This window comes from Siniperca chuatsi, linkage group LG17 (genome assembly GCF_020085105.1).
Source record: "Siniperca chuatsi isolate FFG_IHB_CAS linkage group LG17, ASM2008510v1, whole genome shotgun sequence".
Lineage (NCBI taxonomy): Eukaryota > Metazoa > Chordata > Actinopteri > Centrarchiformes > Sinipercidae > Siniperca > Siniperca chuatsi.
The window spans coordinates 20,383,497-20,399,860 of NC_058058.1; the positions used below are offsets into that span (position 1 = coordinate 20,383,497).

Genomic DNA, 16,364 nt, shown 5'->3' on the forward strand with positions numbered 1-16,364 from the left:
TGTGAATGTGAGTAACTGTGGGAGTGTGATCAGGACATTCCTGCAAAAGAGACCCTGGCTCTCAGTGATCCTTCCCTGAATAAATGAAGGTTAAAAAAATTACTAAATAATATAATTAATATAATTTAATTTAAAAGAAATAAGGATAACTTAAAATCAGGTTTAGGATCCGTTAAATGGAAGACAGCCAATGAAAATATGTCTTCTAAAGTAAGAGGTCGGCTTCAGTTTTTCTGAAAAGACAAGTAGACCTACTTTGTTTGACAAGGTTGTTTGATATAGTAGAAACTTTTTTTGACATAAGCCTATTGTCATGTCATGGCCTGCCCACGTTCCCTAAATGGGCTTTTATTTTGAAAGTCCAAACCAGAAGTAGTCCTATTGATCATTCTAGTTAGTTTAATACTTTCTTGGCCACAGTCGGTCTGCTGTCGATCCCTGAGGTTGTGATCCTCTACAGTGCGTGTAGGACCTTCCTGCGGCCAGGCGCGCTGCCCTGCAGACAGCGGACTCCTCTGCCTCTTTAAACGCACTGAAACCTTTGAAAGCCTGAGGCATGCAATGTGCTCAGTGTAAAGGTTAGTGAGGGCGGATCACTGCTGGACACCCCTGTTGTCCAGCACCCCGGGGTCGCGCTTTGTTTGCAGTGAAGACCCTCGTGTTCTTTTGCCAAAAATCTCCAGATATCCTGAAAATGGATCCTTTACAAAATGGGAATGATTGTGAGGAGGACTCGCATTGTGCTGAGGAGGAAGAAGAAGTGGATCCAAGAATCCAGGTGAGATTTTTGTTTGTTTAAATAGATTTAGCACTGAATTTGAAGAATTTACTGTTTGTCAGACCCCAAATGAGACCAGAATTAGGTTTGAAAAAGCGTTTCTGGCCTCACAGATTACTGTTCAAAAACACACAACTTTTATAACTTTATTCACTGATTTTGGTGAAACTGGATGATGGTGATGGTGATGATGCTTTATTGTCAGATCGAGTCTGAAATGTTTCTTGCATCACAGCAGCTCCATTCGCAGCATCACAGAGATCATATTTTATGGAGAAAATATTTTCTCCCTCTGATGTCCTCCAGCTGCTCTGCCTCAACTCTCGGTGATTTACGGAGTTTCCTAATATGTACTGATTATTACATTCTCACTTTCATTTTTGCTCAAATAACACATAGGCCTACATATGTGGAAAATTATAATGCTATTGTGGAATTACATTTTCATTTTCAAGTTTCCTTCTTCATTTGAATATAGTCGCTTCCATAGAAAGTGACACTGAGATGGTGAAAAGAACTGTCAGGCTGTGTGGAAGATAAAGTGTTAGCCTCACATTTAGTGGAATATATAGAGCCAGTAAAAGCCAGTATAATGTGAACTATTACTACTTTATGATATTACTACTATATTATAGCAATTGCAGTTCCACTTAAAATAATTAAGTGTTAATTGAATGTGTCAACTGTGGCTTTGTAGCCATGCAATAAAATGTTCCAAGTTGTTCATAAATATATTTATGAGTAGGCCTGTTTGTCCCTTTAACGCTTTGTCAAAGCACACAGTCTCACACTGAGGGCTGCATGCTCAGTAAAACAGAAGTCACACAGTTTAGCCTCCAGACACACAATCTGTTTTAACCATACTCCTCCCTTCTCTTTCTCTCTGTGCTGTTCCATGCATGCCATGTTTTCTGTAAACAGGGAGAACTGGAGAAGTTAAACCAGTCTACAGATGACATTAACCGCTTGGAGAGCGAGCTGGAGGTAAGACGGAACTACAACCACCAACACTGTCATCATCGTGCCTCTCCCTGCTGGGGTAAAACACTTCCAGCCATGGCTGAGTTGCACTGCAAATCACCCATCTCAAGAAGCCATTAAGTCTCACTTTCTAAAATCTTGTGTTTTACTCTAAACAAGTGAGAAATCCTATCAGTGCTGTGAGATAATTCATTTTGTTTCCAATGTGGTTTAGTGTGTTTCAGGAAGTTGCCTAGCAATAAGGCCATTGAAAATAAACAGTTCGCATGGAATGTCTTGCAAAGATGGAAATTTTCTAAATGCGGGAGCTGCTTCTGTGTGGAAAATGTGGAAAAACTGAAGCAGTGACTGTCACTCTGCACTGTATGAACTCTTAGTGCTGCAAGAGGCATAACTATGATCTGAATGTTAATATTTGAATGGCACATTTGAAGCAATCTAAATCCCAAGTGCTCTCCTTGTTTCCCCGCAACTCCCTCAGTGTCCCTTTAAAAACATACCAAACACTTTTAAAGAGGAAAAAGGCTGTAAAATGCAGTGAGGAACAGCAGAAAGATGGATGGTAGGTTTTTTTTTTTTACAGCGCTCGCTTGGATATAAATGAGTGCTAGATGGGTTACTGTTCAGCAAAAGTAAAAACATTCCAGGAGGCAGGCTGTGGTTTTTCTTTTCCTCAAAGTAGGCCTCTTCTGTTTCTCGTTAGACCTTCACTCACGTCACAAACCAGTGCTGGAATACATATAACAACAGACAGAGAGACAGAAGGAGAGGACAGGATCTACATGTCTCAATGTTGGAACCATTGTTACATATTGCTTAATTCATGTTTTCAAGCTAAATACTGGATAATTATTATAGATCACTGTACATTTTTTCAAGCCAGTAGAGTCACTAATATAAATATATGCAGTCATAAGCAAACAGAAAAAGAAAGAAGGTCATTCAATGTGAGGCAGAATGAAATTCAGGAGCCGAAGAATGTGAAAAGTGCCGCTGGCAGGCTGGAGTCTGGAGTCTGGAGCTGATTAAGAACGATATGCAGTTGATTCAGAGGATTCAGGAAAAGCTGAGGCAATGGGGTTAAATCCATGCTCAGATATGAGGTTCTCTCCTCTGCCAACATAAGTGTGAACCTTTCATGTGCCCTGGCAGACATAAGATTGTGTGTGTTAGAGATAAAGAGACAGCAAGGCCCAGAGTGTGTGCCATCATGGTGTACCTACAATATATGACCAGTAGCGTACAGAATATACCTCCCAGACTGCATGCTGTGTTACTATCTCTTCGCAGGAACAGGAAGTCAGGAAGTCAGGAAACATAATGATGTCACAGGAAGTGTGCTTCCCGTAGCGCCCTCTCCCTTTTCCCTCTTTTACCCTCTCTTGTATTACTCGGCCGGTTTTATGAACAGGATGCAGGTGCTGCTGCCTTTCACACTCAACTTTCTGTAAAGTATGAGGGGCCGTACAAGCCATAATACATTCTGGTCCTCTCACATATGTACATTCTCCTTTCACATACATTTATTTTCATATTGCATACATTCTTCTCTTACATGCATACATTTTCTTCAGACATACATACATTTTCTTCTTACATACATATATTATATATAATATTAAATGTATACATTGACTGCATGTGCATGAGAGTGCATGTATGAATGTGTGAGTGAAAATATATAAATGTGAAAGTGAAAATGTGGGGGTGTAGGAATGAAAATCAATTAATGTGAGAATGGATTTAACCTCATTGCCTCAGCTTTTCCTGAATCCTTCTTAGGTCATGTCAGAGGATTACTGTGGTCAAGCGTTTGGCATTTTGATGCGCGTCTATTCATGCAGTTACGGTACCGCTGCTTGGAGCGGCCACTGTTTGACTACTTACGGGATTCCAAAATAAGAACATTATATTACACGTCATATCATTAAATAAGTCTGAATATGTAACATCACCAAAGAAGTCCTATTATGATAAAACCGTTTCCATATTAGGTTTGCTAAGGAGCACACAATGGATTTCTGCTCAAAATGTTCTTATGACCATATAAAATTAGTAGTTTCACTGTACATTATTACTGTACAGGGAAAGTCACCTCAAAGGACACTGTAACACCCTGGCAACTTCCTCATAGGTCTACTTGAACTTTCATAACAACTTTTTGACTCTACTCTTCAGTAGATTAATCTACTGAAGATATGTAGTCAAAAAGTTTGTTTAAAAAAAATGCCAGTAATCTGAACTGCAAATGCAAAACTCCAGCCACAATCACACTGACCGCAGTTCCTCTGACATGACGGCACAACTATGACGATGGCTTTCACGAGTTCACCTGGAACTCCCAAACTGCAAATAAGTCTGTTTCTCTCTGCCGTTGTTTGTTCACATAGAGCCTAACGTTAGCTAGCTGTCACACGGCTAGCGCCAGTTCTAGCAGGCTTCTGCCAGACCAGCACAACGTCAGTTAAAAGTTCACTTCAACCCAGCCTGGTTCTATGTGAGAATACAATGGCAGAGAGAAACAGACTTACTTGCTGTTTGAGAGTTCCCAGTGAACTCATGGAGGCCTTTGATGTAGGTTTGCAGTGATGTCAGAGGCTTCAGACCAGACGGAGGATGGCTGGTTCCATCTTCCCCTCAGACCCGACCTCGAGCTTCTCAGCCAATCACAGTGCAATAAATGAGCTGCCATCCGTTTCCACTATAGTCTCTCTCAGAAATGCATACATTCTTCTCTTACATGCATGTATTTTCTTCAGACATACATACATTTTCTTCTTACATACATATATTATATATAATATTAAATGTGTACATTGACTGCATGTGCATGAGAGTATGAATGTGTGCGTTAAAATATATGAATATGAGAGCAAATGTATGAATGTCTGAGTGAAAATGTGTGGGTGTAAGATTGAAAATAAATTAATGTGAAAGGAGAATGTATGTGTGTGAGATGGCCAGAATTTATTATGGCTTGTATGGCCCCTCATAGTAAAGCAGAGACACAACTGTACACAGTCACTCACACACACACACATACACACAAACAGATGGCCTGCCTCAGTAACCCTGCCATAAAGACAAGATGATGACAGACCTCATCTATGAATAACAAGTCTACTGTCACAGTGTAACCTTGGGTTTTATGTCAAAAAGTGCACAGACAGACACATACACACACACACACACAGATGTTGCCACTTATGCTATATCATTGCTCACAAACAGTTTCAACATGATTTCACCACCAAAGAATGTATATAGGTTTGCTCAACAACACCCATTGGAGCAAAAAGATCAAAACTGAGATACAGCTGCTGTGTATATTAATTTATGTATACACAGAATGTACTGTTTTTGGGTGATGGTTTAGTGGTGACTTGAATTAGAAGAGCTGCTTTGGAGGCACAAGGCCAAATTGGTCAGGGCCAGCAGGACAGCATTAGCCACAAGGCTTGCCTTGTGGCTAGTGCTGTCCTGCTAATGCTTAAAACACGAAACACTAGAGAAAATACACAGAGAAACTAGAGAAAATACACAGAGAAATATTGAGTCAAATCAAATCTGATTTTCAACTTTTATTTAAATGGTTTGACATTGACAGTGCCTTGACTGAGCTATAGATTATGGATTAATAAGAGTGTACAGCCATGCTAGCAGCCCTGTGAGGCTGTACTTAGGCACAGCAGTACTTTGAGCTGAATGCTAACATCAGCATGCTAACATGCTAACGTGAAGATGTTTACCAGGTATGTTTACCATGTTCACCATCTTAGTTTAGCGTGTTAGCATGCTAACATTTGCGAATTAGCACTCAACACAAATGACAGCTGAGGCTGATGGGAATGTCATTCATTCAGTGCTGGGAATAGTAAGAGTTTGACCTGATGATGGCGCTAGATGAAAAGTTAGGGGATCACCAAAGTCAGTAGGATTAATCCTCTGGGGACCATGAATGTCTTTACAAAATCTTAGCCTGGACCAAGACCGACAGACAGAACGACAAACCACACTGCTAGCATGGCTAAAAAATCTTATACCTCCTCATTTCTCACAGCAATGTCTCCAGTTTCCACATTCACAACTGCTTTGAAATGCAGTAGCCTTTTATGACTGTAGATTGATTGATAAGTTTGAAAGCTAATATCTGTGTGTGTGTATATGTGTGTAGGACTGCCGTCAGCGGTTTCGCGCGGTGCTGGTGGAAGCAACAGTGAAGCTTGACGAGCAGGTGAAGAGGATCGGACGAGCTGTGGACGACTCCAAACCGTACTGGGAAGCCCGCAAAGTAGCAAGACAGGTACACACACACACACATACATACACACACACACATTCACAGAAGAGAGCTGGAGTCACTCTGAGGTCGGTAGACAGAGAGTGTAAGGGCAGGCTTACTGAGGATTAGCAATGAGAAGTTTAAAGAGCTCAGCATGTATCTACTTAAAGGGAGCACAGTCACGTGATGTCTATTTTTAAACTCAGTCTTACCTCTGTGTGCTAAGGGAGTGTCACACACACCAATTCAGTGTGGGGAAGAGGAATTGTCGTTGCACTGAAACTGCTTGACTTACCATATTTTTCTTAATCTGACTTGCTTCCTTTGCTGCACCTTAGAGGTCTCTGTGTTTTCATGCTTGCTGCACTGTCACAGGTAGATGCAAAGTAGACCAACTTCCCCCATGGTTAGTGCACTCAGCTGTTCTTTTCCCTCTCCAGGGGGTCATATCCTTTACTGTCTAATTGCCCCAGCCTCTTGAGGCTTTCATCTGATTGGATAGCACCAGAAATTTAGAGTCCAGCGCCCCCTTATTCTCAGCCAATAAGGAAGAAGCATATGAGCCATTCATCAGAAGGCTGACATTTGTGTGTTTGAGCTGAGCTGTCAAACTGAAATAGATTGTGTGTGTGTGTGTGTGTGTGTGTGTGTGTGTGTGTGTGTGTGTGTGTGTGTGTGTGTCCTTGCTTGTCTCTGTTGCAATATACCAAACTACCTGCCAATGGCATCTGCTTCTGACAGTAACACGTGAGAGTCCGGGAAGTGTGTGTATGATCAGGGGGATTCAATAGAGCAAAGCTGATGAAGGCCTTGGGTTAAACTGGTGTATTGTCTGGTAATGATTTATGGAGGAATATTTAATATTTAATACATGACCTGCTTACCCTCACCAACCTTACCAGAACAAACACACACACACACACACTATTGCACCTACCCCCACCCATAAGCCAGTCTCAGACCGCAACCCCCCATGTTTTCCTCCCTACATTCCAACAGACTGGGGGGCGGTGTGTAGGAATTTGCCTGTACTGTCCTATCTTTTGTCATTTTTACCCAGCATTCTCTTCTGCACCAGTGCCTGTCTGTCTGGCTGTCTATCTCCTGTACCCCTCTCTCTCTCTCACCTCCCTCTCTGTTTCAGTCGCCTTTCTCTACCTCTTCACCCTCCATCGAGACAAAGGTGTCAGACAGGACGACAGTGTCTGACAAATGAAATAAAAATGAGCCATGTGCACAGTTACGCACACAGATATACACACATGTAAAAAAACAACTACCACCCTTTAGTAGGATGATATGAACAAGGCGTAGGACGAGGTGACAGCGTGTCTTGGTATTTCAGACCAAAACCATCGTATTGTTTCCCTCAGAAACAGTCAGATATTGTGGGCTCCATGACATCAAGTTAATGAACTGGTAACAATGCTTGTCATTTGCATGCTGTCCCGTGCTCAGCAGGCTTTTGTACCGTAAAGATAACGGCAAATTGTGTCCTCCACCTTTGATGCATGTTACTCACCAGGGTGCTGACCAGGGTGTCATTTGTTCAACTGTTTTTTGCAAAAGTAAAGACAGGCAGACCCTCACATGGTCACTGTGTTTGGTCAGCTTTGGTGCTGACAACACTATGAATAAACACTAACCCTGCATGAGAAAGGAAGTGTGCTGCTGCTCTGGAAGTCCTGTGAAGGACGGGAACTTTTGTGTGACTTTTTATCTCCAACTTGACAAAAACCATTGACAGATAGCGTTAGGTCTCAGTTCCTTCTCTATTCCTCGCTCCTGGTTTTTCCTCATCAAATATCCATCATCCTCCGTCTGTCTTCCCTGCGCCCCCTCTGTTCTCCGAGCATGGGAAATGGGTCATGGCGAGGGACAAAGAGGAGGGATTCATCTTTGCCAGTCAAATTAACAGATTACACGCAAAGAGGACTGTTATCTTCCCACTCCCTTTCTCTATCTCCTCACCTTCTCGAAGGGGGGCCTTGATAACCCTGGATAGCCTACCTAACCACTGCAATGCTCAGATATCACAACAATACCGACACAAAAGTTGCCAGCTTGTGGAGTTTCTATAATTTGTGTGAGATGATGCAGATCCATGCTTGCTCACGTCACTGTTGGAGCCTGTATCATAAACATGGCTGACAGTGCAGAGGGTCATGTTACAGGGGTTAATGTAACAGAAAGCCAGGGAAGGCCGTGAGAAAAAGTGTGTAACAGCTGAGAGACCTACACTGACCCTTTGGGAGTCTGCTATGTTAAAGCTGTTTAATGTGAAATGTGTCGCTCGTAGTGACGAACACTCCAAGAATTATCACCCAACTCTGCAGTTCCCCTCAACTCTCTGAGAATTTTAGCATGTTTAAGCTCAATGGTTTGGTTGTACGCACCACAACTTTACTGTCTTAGTTCATTCTCACGGCTCTCATTGTTTCCAGATGCAACAAGTAACTATTTCAACAAAAAAGCCCTGATAAATCCACTAGCCTAAAATCTGTCTAGGCAGACAAAGTTAGCAACTAGCTGGTGAACATATGTAGCACTTAGTGGGAAAAAAGTCAGATATTTCCATCAAGATTTGGTGGAGACAAAAACAGAGCTAAAAGGAGAGTGAATATTAGACTTACATTCACTAGGTGGCCAGAAACATGACTCTAAAGAATGCAAGTGTTGCTTTGTGTAAATAGGCAACTGTTTGTTAACACGTTCACCATAATAACTTTATCAGGTGGTAATATGACAATGTTGTGTTTACAGCTTGTTGTTATAAAAAAAGCGGCCAAAAAAATCAACAAATGTTGCCTAAATTAACCATATGCTAAAGTATTCGCATGTGCTAATTTATATCTACTATGGACAGAGAGCATTTTGGTGCCATCCCTCTTATTACACACTCAGATGTCTAATGCACACAGTGAATATAGGCTTAATTACTAACTATAATAATATATATAATAATATGCTCTTTTTGCTCTTATTAGCAAATTAAGGTAGAGGAAATAAAGTAACTGATAAATATTTGTGTAGACTATTTCATTTCAGTTTGGGTCAAGTTTTCTTTCCTGTCAACTATTGATTTTGGGAAACAATCTACAATTTATGTTTGAAACTGTGAAATGGTCTATAGTTTTCACATGAATGGATGGCTTTACTTCATAGTTATAAATGGTCATTTAGCTGCAACAATGGCATACAATAATCCATTCAAAATGTTTTCAGTTTGTTTCCATTGTAGTATACAAACAGACAAAACTGTTAAAACAGGACAAGGATAGTGACACCTTTTTATAAAATGTCAAAGGGTTAAACACCATTTAAAACAACTGATTTCCCTTCAGCTTGAAGGGAAATTTGTCTCATGAAATTGTTGCACGGACTTTAAAGAAAGAGAGGAAGTATCAGCAGGACAGCCTGTTGCATAATTTTGGAAGTCTCTGATTTGCCAGATAACTTTGCTGTGACGTTTTTGCCTGCTACAGTTTGTGATTCATGTTTGACATTTAGAGGCAGAACATTCAAAAACTAACATCATAATTAATATGTACAGCTAAATTCTATACTGTTGCTTTTTCTTGAAACAAGTTCTTATGAAAAAAAGCATGTGCCTTTTTGGTTTGTTTTCATGCCTTTAATACTGTTCTTTCTCTAGAAAGCCAAGGTGATTTTCATGAGATTTACAAATTACCCAGCTAACCACATTGTCCTTATTATTTTTTATCTTATTCTAGGAAAACTGATTGGAGTTACTCTAACTGTTTAATCTTGGCATTTAGCCAATACACTGACCTTTAAGTCATGCCTGTCTGAGTGGACATTGTAAGTCCAAATATGCCCAGCATGATGGGAATAATCCTCCTATTGACTGTGACTGTGGGCATGAAGAGCCCACTGACAGAGTGTCAGATTTTCTTAGTGACAAAGCTTCTGTTTGTCTATTGGATCAAGAAACGGTTGTCTTTCTGTGCGTGTGTGTATGTGTGTGCGATGCAAAATCTCTTTGTCCCTCTATGGCTGTCATAAGGAATCAACCATGGTTTTCTCCAGAGGAAATGTAGGTCATAAAATAAACAGACACACACTGAAAGCAGCACAAGGACTACTGCTGCACTCATACCATGTGAGAACAAACGCTGGGCCAACTTGCTGGTTGAAATTAATAACCAAAAAGGGAATTTTAAGTGAAGCTGTCACTATGCTATGATTTAAGCTTTCTGTCAGCTTTTTCATGACATCAGAATTAAGTGAAATCTCAGTCTATCATGAAACCCTGAGCTCCACAACAGTAATATTTACCACCTGAAAGCTGATGTAAGTAGTATTTTCAAGTAGGAAACTTGTAGCTACCTTGCTTTCACATTTGATGTCATTATAACTACCCCTCTCTCTGAACGCTAGGCTCAGGTTGAAGCCCAAAAGGCCACTCAGGAGTTCCAGCGAGCAGTGGAGATCCTGCGTGCAGCCAAGGAGACTATCGCCTTGGCCGAGGAGAGGCTGCTGGAGGAGGACAGCCGCCAGTTTGACTCCGCCTGGCAGGAAATGCTCAACCATGCCACACAGAGGGTACGAACATGATGCAAGACAGCTGAAAAATACTTAAAGGTTCCATTCTAACAAGTAATTTATGCTTGAGGGTGAGATCTAAACTGCTACAGACAGTGGAGATAGTGAAAGTGGAAGTAGTCGAAATGATTATACTGGAATTGTCAATGTTTTGCTTGGTTTCTACAGTTAAAATAAACCTTTCTCGATTGTTTCAGGTGATGGAGGCCGAGCAGTCGAGAACACGCAGTGAGGCTGAACACAGGAAAACGGCATCCAATTACAATTCCTGTATCAGCCACATGAGGCAGTTAGAGAAGAAACTCAAACGCTCCATCAATAAATCCAGGTCTGTACCTTTGTTTCCCATCCGAATGTTTCCTTTTCTTTTCCCCCTGCTTGGGCCTCACTGTGTGTGAGTGTGTTTGTGTGTGAGAAAGAGGGGCTACGTTTATTTCCTGATACAATCCAGATGTTTCATGAGTTGGTTGTGAAGCGTTGGGGTGTGCTCCCTTTGTAAGAGCCAAGGAATGTGACTGATCACAGAGGAGTGTTATTCTCCCTCCCTTTCACTTTTTCTTCTTTTTCTCCCCCTGCAGGCCGTATTTTGAACTGAAAGCCAAGTATTATCTACAGCTTGAGGTATGTATGTTAGTGGGCTTTTCAACAATTTAAAGTTGATACTTTTAGCCAAACCAGTTCAAAGCACTGTACGTTTTTAGCCATGCTAATGTCAGCCGGTCGATCAGTCGGTCCACCACTTTGGTCCAGACTGCAATATCTCACATTCTTTCTTTCCCTCTGGACATATTATAATAACTTTGGTGAAATCTTAACTTTCCATCTAGCACCATCATTAGGTCAAAAGTTTAATTTGCCAAATACTTAGGTTTATGATTCTGATTTCTGAAATACCTGCAAAACTAATAGCATTCCCCTCAGCCTCAACTGTACTTTGTTTAGTGTTAATTAGCAAATGTTAGCATGCTAAAATAAGATGGTGAACATGGTAAACATTATACCTGCTAAATATCAGCATGTTAGCATTGTCATTGTGAGCCATGCTGACGTTAACATTTAGCTCAAAGTACCACTTTGCCATAGTACAGCTTCACAGAGCTGCTAGCATGGCTGTAGAGTCTTAGTCGTATTAGCTTTGGAATGAAATCACTACCCCTGACTGTGTAATATGTCATGCTCACGTAGCCTAGGAAACACTTTTCTTGTATGTCAAAATATATATAATTCTATATAAAAAATAATGTACATACAGTTTTACTAAGAAACAGTGTTTGATTTCTCATAGCAACTGAAGCGTCTTGTGGATGAGCGTCAGGCCAAACTTGTGGTTGCTAAGGCCGAGTACCGCGCAGCACTACGTAACCTAGAGAGCATCTCTGAAGAGATCCATGCCCAGCGACGCTCCCTCGCCATGGGAACCAGGGAGCAGGGTGTTGGTGCAGATGGAGATGGGGGCAACGAGGACATCGGCAACTTCAAGATGGAGTCAGACGGTCTGTCAAGTGGGTATAAATGAAGCTTAGAAATTGAGTCGTCCACTTCATCCATCCACACTATGAGGTTTTTTTTGTTTTGTTGGTGTCTGCATGTTTAATGTGCATATCTACATCTGTGTGTGTATGTGTGTTTCAGTGGTGTCCGTATCAATTGATGAAGAGGGCAGTTACAGTAGCAGCTCAGAAGAGGAGGAGGCCGACACTCACTCCACCTCTTCACCCCGAGCCATGCCCTCCTCACCTTCCTCATCCTCCTCCCATCCTTCCACCTCTGCCTCTACCCCCCTGGATATTCCTTGCCCTTACCCCTCCTCCTCGCTCTACACCCCCTGCTCCTACCTCTCCTTCTCTCCCTCTTCCTCCATCCTCTCGTCCTCCTGTCCCGCTGGCCAGGAGTTAGCGAGTCCCTGTAGCACACATGACCCAGACTCAGTGTGCAGTTCTGGACATGCCTCACCTCTCCTGGGCCCTCGCAGCCAGTGCAGTGGAGCTTCATCTCCTGACTGCGACCAGGAGAGAGGTGTGTGTTCATCACATCAGTGTGTACATGTGTGTTGACTCCTAATGTGATTCTTCATCCTACAATGTTGAAATGTTTTTGTATTTTTGTAGTGGGACATTAAAGAAATAGCATAACATGTTTTGAAATATGCTTATACTTGTATTTTTTTCTTTCTGAGAGTGTGATAAGAAGATCAATACCAATTTCATGTCGTTAAGAACAGAGCTCGAGTCCGGATGTGGTTAGCCTAGCTTAGCATGAAGACTGGAAGTGGGGGGAAACAACTCTGTCAAAAGTTCATAAATATGTGTGCCAGCACCTCTAAAGCTGAATAATTGCTATAGTTTGTTGTTTTAGAAGGAGTTACATACTGTAACTATTTGTTGGCAAATAACAGTTTATCCATCCATCCAGAACTGGCAGGCAGAATGAGGTCATTGAGCACAGGTTTTTGTTTTGTCTCTGTACATGGACAGTTTTTTCACACCTGGCAACCTTACTGTGACGACAAGGCCCCCAGGGAGTCACTGTGCCAAGCTATTGTTCGCCAAAAAATACAGCACAGAATTTCCACTGAAACCACAAATAGTCATTTTTACATTTCTGTTTGTGTACAGATTAAACAAACTGCATACAACAGGTTTATCAGTGAGCTTTAGAGGTGTTGCTAGGTGTATTTTTGAACTTTGGACAGAGCCAGGCTAGCTAACTGTTTCCCCGTGGATGCCGCTAACTTGTGCTAAGCTAGGCTAACCAGGTCCTGACTCTAAGTAACACACAAACATGAGATTGTCTTCAATATTCTCGTCTCACTCTGGGAAAAAAAGCGAATAAGCATATATTCCAAAATGTTAAACTAAAAAATGTCAGATACAGTGAAATTTCTAATTCATCATATAAATACTGTACATATCTTGTCAGTTATCAGTGCTTCACTGCAACAGTCATCATAAGTGGGTTTGTGAGTCTTAATTGCAAATGATATCAGATGTAGGAGCTGATACATTATTCAGTAAAAAAAAAAATAAATAACTTTCACTGCCAGGAACAGTTTAAGTAAAACTTAAAACGATGTGAAACTTGACAAATTGAAAGAATTCGTACACAACTTATTTGCTAAAAGCAGTATAAATTAAAGTTAAATCTGAACCGTCCCATTTGGGTGAACTCAATTTGGGTGAAGGGCTTCCCATAGTCCACCAGAATAATACTGATAAATATAAGTTTTTTATTGTATAATACTAAAACAGCACCATATCCATCATGCTAGAGGTGGATGTCATTAACTGGAAAGTGTTTGGTTTTCAATAAAGTTCTGTTTCAGTGAGGAAAGATAAATTGGTGTATTCTTCGGTTTACTTTAACATGCAGATTTATTCACCATTGCATGCCCTCTGTTTCTGTGTGTGTGTTGTAGGTGACAGAGCAGAGGGAGCTGAGGCAACGCTAGAAGCCGGTTTGAACAAGTTAACTTTGACTGTAGCACAAAAAAAGAAGGGGACTCCGGGAATGAACAAGACCCCCATTACATTAACCCTGAAATTTCCTCTCCAGGCTCAGCCACTACAATTCTGCTACTCAACAGTGTCTAATGAACGTCTGTCACACTTTAAACACTATCCGTGCCCAGCTACAAGCCTCAAACTGGACTCTGGGGCAGAAGACATGGGTCAGGGCAAGATGAAGTGCACACTCGCAGCTCCAACCAACCTGACATAATGTCTCCATATTGTCTAAACATCGGATGCGGTGTCATATTAAAGGTGCTATACATAGTGTATTTGAACGTCAGTATATCAATGTTAAATAAATTGTGAACCCATGAGGATGTATTGTAAACAAATGAGAGCAGGGACAGGGGGATTGGTCTCTATTGCTATTGTTAGTGCTAGCGTTATTCAAAAGACTGGATTTCCCATAAACCTCCTTGCTTCCTGTTGCAAAGAGGATGTTGCTTGTTGCCAATTGAACTGATTTCACTAACTCTGTTTCTGCAAATGTTCTGTCCTTTGGCGTATTGTCAATTCTCTCAACAATGGTGTAACTTGTCTACAGCTTTATAGTGTCAACGTTAAACATTTATTGATGTTAAAATGCTACAGGCACAACTAAGAGACGTTTTGTATTAATGTGTACAGTGAGCCTCTTTTTTGGATTTGAATCTCCACATGAGGATCAAAATGGGACAAAACAAGCTGTCAGAAGTTGGATTATGTCTTGTTCTGCCTTGATTACTGTGCTCCTCCTGTAACTCCTAAATGTCAATTTGAAATGTAGGACGTGGAGACTATTTTGGAGGAAAAGTTGTCAAGGAGGAAAGTGGAGTGCAAGCAGTACTCTAAACTAAAGAAGGGACTGAACCTTTTCAGACACAAATGGTCTTCCATTTGGATTTGTGTATGACTGAGTGAATGATGTTTTGAGTGTGTGTCTGTTGTGTTTTAGAGAAATGCTCAAATACTCTGTAGTACAGATATTCTATATTTATACTCCTGTATTCTTGTATATGAACAATGTTTTGTGGTTACTATTGTTATTGTTTAACACAAAATAAAATAAGCAATATACATGTGCTATATGTAACTGATTATTTTTTTTATCATTCTTTGACAATGTTTGTTAGCACTTAAAGTTATCAGTCTAAACATTGGTCATCAAAGCCCTTTTGAAATTGGCAGAATTATACTTTTAAGAAGGATAATGTGGTATGAAACAACTCTATTAGGCAATATATGACATTTCATGCTGTAAACATATACTTGTGTTTCTCTGGGGTATTGGGGGAATGCTTACGCAATAGCAGGGGTTACAGGAACCTGAGTCCCCTGATCACACACACACACACACACACACACACAGCTGTCCTGCCACAGCTGAGTGAATTGCTGGCTTTGTGCATAAAAAAATACTCACTTAAGGAAATACTTCAACATTTTGGGAAATGGAATAATACAGTAAATATAAAGCTGCAGTTGCTTAGCTTAGCACAAAGACTATAAACTGGTAACAAAATCTGCCTACCAGCACCACTAAAGCTCACTAATTAATGTTATATCATTGGCTGTTTTAGTGACTATTTCTTGGCTCTGAGCAGTTGCCAGGCAGCCAGCAAAGACTCCAGGAAGTCACTGGTCCCAGCAAAGTAATAGTCCCGCGAATAAGAGTATTTCCCAAACTGTCAAACTATTCCTTTAAAGTTAAACTAACAGATTTGCCCAGAAATACCTTGTTAGCAGTGATACAGTACACAGTAACAATGACCAGTTTTGCTGAAACAGAATTACTGCAGCAGAAGGAATTAGAAGCCTAAACCTGTGAAATTATAACATAATATTTAGTGGAAAGAGGTGGGTTAAAAGTCTGAAACTACTGTGTCACAATATTCACCTGGCTGCATTATAAGGTGCACAATATGAGGTACATATAAGACGGGGTACAGCTTCAAAGTAAGTAAAACTATTTGACAGTGCAACCTCACGTTAAATACATTTTTTCACCATTTTCTTTTTCACCCTCAACCTGTTACACACAATACTTAATATTAGAGCCTGATATATCAGCTGATATTAGCTATTTGCAGATGTATCAGCCAATATGATGACCAATACTGTAAGTAACATGATATGAAATGTTTGGGGTTATTTAGACCACCAGAAAACACTGACAAGTTTGTTTTTCAAAGTGTCTGGCTTAAAGATTTCAAAAATGAATAGAAAACATTTGTTTATGCTATGTGTTTTTCTAAAAATTGAATTTAAA

The 16,364-nt window shown here is 40.7% G+C and overlaps 1 protein-coding gene across 1 annotated transcript; it reads left to right on the forward strand.

The window, feature by feature from the left end:
- Positions 1-404: 404 nt before the first annotated feature.
- Positions 405-15,177, forward strand: LOC122863815 (SH3 domain-binding protein 5-like). Its single transcript, XM_044170580.1, has 9 exons — positions 405-778; positions 1,700-1,762; positions 5,934-6,062; positions 10,443-10,607; positions 10,805-10,935; positions 11,186-11,228; positions 11,893-12,109; positions 12,240-12,623; positions 14,023-15,177. Exons 1-9 carry the CDS (start codon positions 695-697, stop codon positions 14,322-14,324), a joined length of 1,518 nt encoding a protein of 505 aa, XP_044026515.1. The 5' UTR covers positions 405-694; the 3' UTR covers positions 14,325-15,177.
- The last annotated feature ends 1,187 nt before the right edge of the window (positions 15,178-16,364 follow it).

Excerpts from the sequence above, each read along its gene's own strand:
- LOC122863815 (XM_044170580.1), top strand. The coding sequence starts at position 695 with ATGGATCCTTTACAAAATGGGAATGATTGTGAGGAGGACTCGCATTGT. Across the intron at positions 779-1,699 it reads AAGTGGATCCAAGAATCCAG|GGAGAACTGGAGAAGTTAAA; the intron begins GTGAGATTTTTG and ends TTCTGTAAACAG. Across the intron at positions 11,229-11,892 it reads AGTATTATCTACAGCTTGAG|CAACTGAAGCGTCTTGTGGA; the intron begins GTATGTATGTTA and ends GATTTCTCATAG.